This window comes from Pteropus medius, unplaced genomic scaffold (genome assembly GCF_902729225.1).
Source record: "Pteropus medius unplaced genomic scaffold, Ma_sr-lr_union100, whole genome shotgun sequence".
Taxonomy (NCBI): Eukaryota; Metazoa; Chordata; class Mammalia; order Chiroptera; family Pteropodidae; genus Pteropus; species Pteropus medius.
The window spans coordinates 38,898,041-38,905,026 of record NW_024355205.1 but is presented as its reverse complement, the minus strand read 5'-3'; the positions used below and the strand labels follow the sequence as shown (position 1 = coordinate 38,905,026).

The following is a 6,986-nucleotide window of genomic DNA, read 5'->3' as shown; positions in this document are numbered from 1 at the left end:
GGCCGTGGAGACGCCTGTGCTCGACACGCCATGATGAGGGGCCGCGTGGCAGGGGAGGTTGTACCAAGGGCCAAGCGAACGCGGGGTGACCAGGGGGCCAGGACAGAGGGGGCTTTCTAAGCGGGTGGCCTTCAAACTGGGGGCACAGAAGTACCGAACGCTTTGCAGAGACACGGGTAGGGGACCAGGTGGCAGAGCCTGGACTCCCACTTGTTCCTTTCTGGAGGGGACTGTCGGAGGGGTTGCCGGTCCCTGCTCTTGGGCCCAGGCCGGGCGGTGTGGTCAGCGAGCCAGACCCGGGAAGACCCAGGTCTCAGCACCGAGAGCGTGACCCTGCAGACAGAGCCCCGGTCTTCTCGGGAGCCCCTAGCGCCCTCCCAAGGGTGCGACACAGGCCAGGACGGCCAAGCAGCTGGGGCCAGCAGCCCCGAGGCCCGCACGCGCGGCCGGACGGAGCTCCCGCAGGCCGTGGCCCGAGGCCCGCACGCGCGGCCGGACGGAGCTCCCGCAGGCCGTGGCCCGAGGCCCGCACGCGCGGCCGGACGGAGCTCCCGCAGGCCGTGGCTTCCCGCCATCCCCGACAAAGCCGCGCTCTGCACGGCCGGCGCATGCAGCTGCCTGGCCCGACCCGATCCCCCCGGACCCCCATACACCCCTCTGTACCCCTTCCCCGGCCGGGGCCAGCAGGGTGCCGCCCTCGGAGCCCAGGGAAAGCGTGACGCCTGCGGCGAGTGGGCTCAGGCCGCTGACCCGTCGCATGTGGGTCTTGCATAGCGAGTCCCGGAGCTGAACCCCCACTTCAGTCCGCGCAGGCGCACGCACGGACACATTCCCACGACGCGCCGAGGAGCTCCGGGCGTGCGTGTCCCCTCGCTGCGTGGAGCTCGTCCCTGCAGCTTGGGGGGGACGTGGCAGGGCCACCCCCGGGGGCGGGGTACGGGGCGGGGTGAGCAGACTCCCCCGGGCGCAGGAGCCCCGGCGCCCCGCGGCTGTGTGCCCTCGGGGGCCCCTGTCTCACGCGCCCACGGGGGCCCCTGTCTCGCGCGCCCGCGTGTCCGTCGGCGGGACAAGGCGGCAGCCACGTGGCGGGCGTTCTCCACTCATCGGGCACAAAATCTGCCGCTCTGGGTTTTTTGACAAAAATACGTTTGTAGCCCATAAGAGGCAAAAACGCTGAGCAGGGGACAGCGCGACGACGTGACCGGGACTCTGGCTGCGTCCCCGACCTCCGCCGACCCGGCTGCACGGGGGCCCCAACCGCAGAGGCACCTGGACACAGCAGCCCCCTTGCGGGTCTGGCTGGCTGCCCAGAGATGACGACAAGGTGAGCGGCCGCTGGGCCAGGCCCTCTGCGGGCCTGGAGGCCGGGCGCGGGCGCGGGGGCCTCACCGGCCGTCTGTGCCCCGCCTCCGGACCCTTGCCTAGGGAAGCGTAAAATGCGTGGCCCCCTCCCCGGGGACCCAGTGCACTGTGCATCGCCAGTCGCTGACAGGGACCAGGATGACGGCAGGTGGAGCCCTTACACTCCAGGAGCATCCGTCCCACAGGGGAGTGAGGGGCTGGCACCCCGACACACATGTGGGCCAGAGGTAAGCCTGAGCCGGGTCGGTGGACAGACGGAGGCGCACAGGGCGGCCTCGCGTAGGGGCCACACAAGCCGGGTCCTACGGCAGGACGGTGACCGCGGTGAGACGACGGGGCCAGGCGTAAGTGGCAGGTGGGAGGGGCCGAGGGCGGCCTGCAGACCGCTAACCTGGGTGACTCCACGTGATCGCAAGACCAGCGTTCACACACCCTCCCATTTTTACGTTGCCACCGAGCACCCGGGGCTGAGGGACAGCAGCAGACAAGATCGCGTTTGCGTGGGCGAATCTCTGTGTGGATTTTTATCGTTTTCAGCTGAATCTCATCATGTAGGTTTGGATGTCGGAGTCTGGCTCTCACAATGTTTACTTGCAAATCCAAGCCAAGGTTAAACAAAAGGCCTTCATTAAGCTTTCGCTTGGCCGCAGCTCCACACCCTGACAGAAGCACAGAAAAATCTCCAGCAGGAACCACCCCGAGCGCGTCCTGCAAACGCCCCAGCTGGCCGCAGGCAGGACCGAAGCCGGCCCCTCGGCCCACCGCATACGACGCCACGCGAAGGATCCCCGGCTCCGGAGTGCGAGACGACAAAACCTTCATCAGAAACAGAAGGGAAAGGCTTCGTGATGCTGGGCTGGGCGATGCGTTCTCAGATTCGACGCCACAAGCACAAACAAAAGAGAAGAAACAGACAGATTAGATGACATGGAGACTGAAAACGCTTGTTCACCAAAGGACACGATCGTCAGCGCGAACAGGCAAACCGCAGAATGAGGGAAAATATGCGCAAGGGGCTAACGTCCAGACGACACGAAGATCTCCTCAAATTCAACAACAACAACAACGAACGAACCGCAAGGCACCATGATTTAAGTGCGCAAAGAACTTGAACAGAAATTTCTGCAGAGAAGATATACAAGTGGGCAGTAAACACATGGACAGATGCTCAGCATCCCTGATCATTAGGGAGACGCACATCGAAACCATGACGAGACAGCACCTCGCGCCGGTCGGGACGGCCGGCCGCTGTTGAAGCCACCACGACAATGAACAAGCAGAAACAGACGGAAATGCGCCCAGCGCTGGCCAGGACGTTGGCGGGACGGGAGCTCGTGCCCGCGCGTGGCGATGCCGCACGGTGCAGCCGCCAGGAAAGGCAGGGCGGAGGCTCTTCGAGAAAGTGAACAGAATCACCGCGTCATCCAGCGATGACACGTCTGGGGGCACGCCCCAAAGAAGTGAAAGCCATGTGCACACTCATGCTCACAGCAGCACTACTCACGAGAGCCTCGAAGTGGAAGGGAACGGCCCCAAGGCCCACCGACGGGTGAAGGGACACGCGGAGCGTGGGCCACCCGCACCGCGGACGCGCGCTCCGCCCGACGGGACGGGCGTTCTGGCACCTGCTACGACGTGGCCCACCCCTGAAGGTGTTAGGCTGAGCGAAACAGCCAGTCGCAGAAGGACAAATACTGAGTGGTTCCACTCAGGCCAGGTACCGAAAACAGTCCCGTTCATGGGACAGACAGTAGGACGGTGGCCGCAGGGGGCCGAGGGGAAGGGAGGCTGTCTGATGGGGACGGTTTCGGGTCGGGAAGGTGAGAAAGTCCTGGGGGACGGTGGCGGGGCAGTCACACAGCCGTGAGGATGTGCTCGCTGCTGCCGAGCTCTTCCCGTCGGCATGGCCGAAATGACGGACCACTACTCTCGTGAGCAGTGCTGTTATGAACGTGGGTGTGCAAATGTCTGTTATATATACTTCGGCACAATTTAAAAAATCAAGAGCCTCGGTATAACTACATTATAGTTTCCTAATAAAAATGTGAAGCTTTATAGCTCATTAAATTCTTCAGAGATGTACCAAAGTTAGCCTTACACTATGCTGCACCGATGCGAGAAAAATATTCATAGAAATAATGCGCTCCGTCGGCCTTTTTGTATTAGTCTTCAAAGTGAAGTCGAGATGTCGCCTGTTATTTCTGTGAGAGCTGTGATTTTAAGCTGAGAGGCGTTAAATAAAGTTTGAAAACAGAATTAGAGTGTGTGAGTGGACTTGATTTGTTATAAGCTTAATTTATTAGATAAATAAAAGTAATTTAAGTGTTTGAGAAGTTTGGTTTGTGCTGCTAACACCTCGGCGGTATTTGAAATACTGAAAGAGAAAAGTGAACACATTAAATTATAATTGAACTTAAAACATTTAAAGGAATTTCACTTTAAGACAAAGCCGATGCCCAAGGGTCAAGGTAAGGAAGGCGCCGGCCTGGGGGTGGGGAACGGGGAGCCTTGACCTTTCCCGTGAGGAACCTTCTCACCTGGCTGACCTGTTTTTGACCACGATGACATTTGGCAAGGGGTCTCCCAGGGCGGTGCGGAGGGGGAACGTGTGTGTGAAATCTACACCCCTCAGAGGTCTCTCTCTAAATGTCTCATATGGTCCCTGCCATGAGGACACACCCCGTTTGCTCCCAGAGGGAGAGGTCCTTTCAGGAAGGACAGTCACACGACAACCTGGCCACAGTCGAGGGTGCTGGCCCGGACCCCGCCCAGGGACGCGCTCGAGCAGCAGGCAGGGCGCCCAGCCTGCCAGCACGGCCCGCCGGGGACTTTGGGGGCTGCGATGGAGGCAGTCGGGCCCATCCCCATGCAAACATGGAGGGGAGAGTCGCTTTTCTGGCAAAACAGATTTTACCAAAATCACTCGGAGAAGAACGGGAACATCTGAGCCGTCCGACTTCCGTGATCAGAGACCTGCCTTTGGGAAATTCCAGCCCAACTGAACTTTATTTACTATTTAAGTAGATATTTCAATCTCGTGTAAAGTTTTCTAGGCCACGAGAGAAGATGGAAAACATCCTTTAATTCACGAAAACGTAACTCCAGAAAGCCAGCACGTGAAAACGACGCCACTTCACACACGCCCACAGATGCAAAGGCTCGGGCTAAAACGGGCAAAGAGACCCTCCCCGTGAACAGACATGGCGCCGATCGTCGCCGTGACCACGGAGCAGGTCTGCTCCGCAGTGCAAGGACTATTCAAGGGCAGGCGACCGAGCGGCGTTAAGAAGAAAAACCAGCGAAGGAGACGGACGCGGAGAACTCGGGGAGGCGATCAGAGGACCAGAGCCCCTCACTCAGTCCTCCCTGGGGGCCTGAGGGAGTCCAGAGAGGGTGCAGGCCTGCGCCGGGGTGAACGGTGGGCGCCAGGCCCGGGAGCACGGGTGACGGCATGGGGAGGAGGATCCGTCCTGTGCAGGACAGGGAGAGCTCCGGGGGACAGGGAGCATCGTGTCCCGCTGGGGAAGGGGCGGGGCATGCTCTTGGCCGGGGCTGTTTGACGACTGGTCTCAGACGCTGGTCTCAGACGCCCAGCTCAGACCTGCAGACGCGGATGGACGACGGGGAGTTGACGAGGAGGGTGACTGTGAGTGTCCGAGCCCAGCAGGAGAGCAGATCTCAGGGCTGCCGGCGGCAGCGGGACTGCGGCCCCGTGCCGGACGCCCCAAACCAGTAGCTGGCTGGCCCATGCACGGCCGAAGCCTGAGAAATTTCATCATGAGACTCCTTATATTTGGACCCTGGGGAGGGAAGGGAATTAGGGCAGGGGACTGTGAGCTATGCAGTCACGTCGCCGAAGGAGGTGAGACTACCTTAATTTTCTGTAGCTACTATGACTGTCAGGGAACTCAGAAAGGGACCTGTACCTATGACCAGACTCAATATTCAATATGTGACCCAGGAAGTAATCAACCTTATGTATGTTACAACCCAAATAACTCTCCCACTGAAATAGTTTTTGAGATAGGGGCAGCTCTGAGGGACCACAGGGGAGGATGGACAGAGGGACCCATGTTGGCCCAGACGAGAATGGAAGAAAATACTAATAAGATAATCCTCAAGTCTGATGCCTGTGCTGCTATGAGTCAGGGCCAAAGGGAGGGAGGGGGATCCTGAGGCTCTCTCAGCTGGGAAGAAAGTTACAGGACAGAAGAAAAGTATATATGTCCCCATGTGTCCTATGGGCCACTTGGGAGAAAGATACCACCACCAAGAAAAAGGTGTGTTTAAGAAAAGTGGTAGCCTTATCGAGCCGCCTCACACACGTGTGCAGTCCATTGGAGTTAATCGTAACCAACCCCTTGAACCCCCGCTGGAGTTCCGGAGAGGCACTGACACTTGGCATTGATGGGACGGGCTAAATCCTTATGTTCAAACTCGTATTCATATTAAAGGTCCAGCACCAGCCCATTCGGCCCAAGTCTATCAGGTTCATAAGTCCTTCTACAAGGAAGTAACTGAACCGCTGCTCCATCGCCACAATCAATTAAAAACTTGTTTCCCGGAACGGCGGAAGGAACAGCTCACTCCCTGAATGTCACTTCCTGCTATGGATGTGGGGGAACCCTAGTGGGAGACAGATGGCCATGAGAAGCTCCTGAATTGGTTCCCAACCAGACAGTGCCAGATATAACAGCCCCACGTACCTCAAACGATGGTCAATGGATTTTGGAACATCCCATTATAGGGCAATACTGCCTGGCCAGAGGCAGAGGGATCCTCAAACACTCAGTGCCACCTCCAGACGAAGCGTGTGGCTGGGAAGCAGAAAAGAGAGAGACCCATTGGCCAGATTCCCAGGGCTAACTAAAGCCTGGCATAGCGCAGGCAGGCCCGAGAGTGGACGGCTCTGCGTGGGCTTTCCTGGATTTGTGGGAGCACGGCCTATATCTGCCTCCCCACAAATTGGGAAAGAAGCTGTGTTACTGGCAGGATAAAACTATCTTTTTTCCTCTTACTTCTGAAAACAGGGGAACAGTTTGGTCACCTGGTCCAATGACCCCTGCAAAGGGCATAAAGAGAACTCCAGATGGGGGGCTGGGAGGATGAGGAGTGGCCCCCAGAACACAGAATCCAATACTACGGGCCTGCCACTTGGGCAAGAGATGGATCGTGGGGATACCGTACCCCATTTACATGTTAAACCTAATTATCTGGCTGCAGGCCGTCTTAGAGATCATTCCTAACGAGACCCTCCTGGCACATCGACAGACCCAGATGAGAAACGCCATCAACCAGAGCAGGTCGGCGCTAGATTATCATTTAGCGGCAGAAGGAGGCGTATGTGGGAAATTCAATCTCGCCAGCTGCTGTGTACAGATAGAGGACCAGGACCAGGCAGTCGAAGATCTTGTCAAGCAGATGGCAAAGCTGGAGCATGTGCCGTGCAAGCCTGGCACGGGCGAGACCCCGATAGCCTCTTTGGAGGTTGGCTCTCCGCCTTCGGAGGCTTCAAGACCTTCGTTGGAGTAGCGCTCCTCCTTCGGGAAGCCCGCCTCCTTCTGCCTGGCCAGTGGCCTCTTGTTGTCGAGACGAACACCTCCCTCACGGAGGCTACAGTAGAA

The 6,986-nt window shown here is 58.5% G+C and overlaps 1 protein-coding gene and 1 long non-coding RNA gene across 2 annotated transcripts in view; one reads left to right on the top strand and one right to left on the bottom strand.

Moving 5' to 3' along the window:
- LOC120598550 (brain acid soluble protein 1-like) overlaps positions 1-774 on the top strand; it is a 3,613-nt gene extending 2,839 nt beyond the window's left edge. The window contains exon 2 of the mRNA XM_039857409.1: positions 269-774. Coding sequence (XP_039713343.1) covers positions 269-774 — 506 coding nt within the window. The remainder of the gene's footprint in view (positions 1-268) is intronic.
- Positions 775-4,424: 3,650 nt separating this feature from the next.
- LOC120598746 (uncharacterized) lies at positions 4,425-6,316 on the bottom strand. The gene is made up of 2 exons (XR_005651738.1): positions 6,069-6,316; positions 4,425-5,162 (listed from the first exon to the last, which is right to left on the bottom strand). It is a non-coding gene; the product is annotated as an uncharacterized LOC120598746 (long non-coding RNA).
- Between the last annotated feature and the right edge of the window lie 670 nt (positions 6,317-6,986).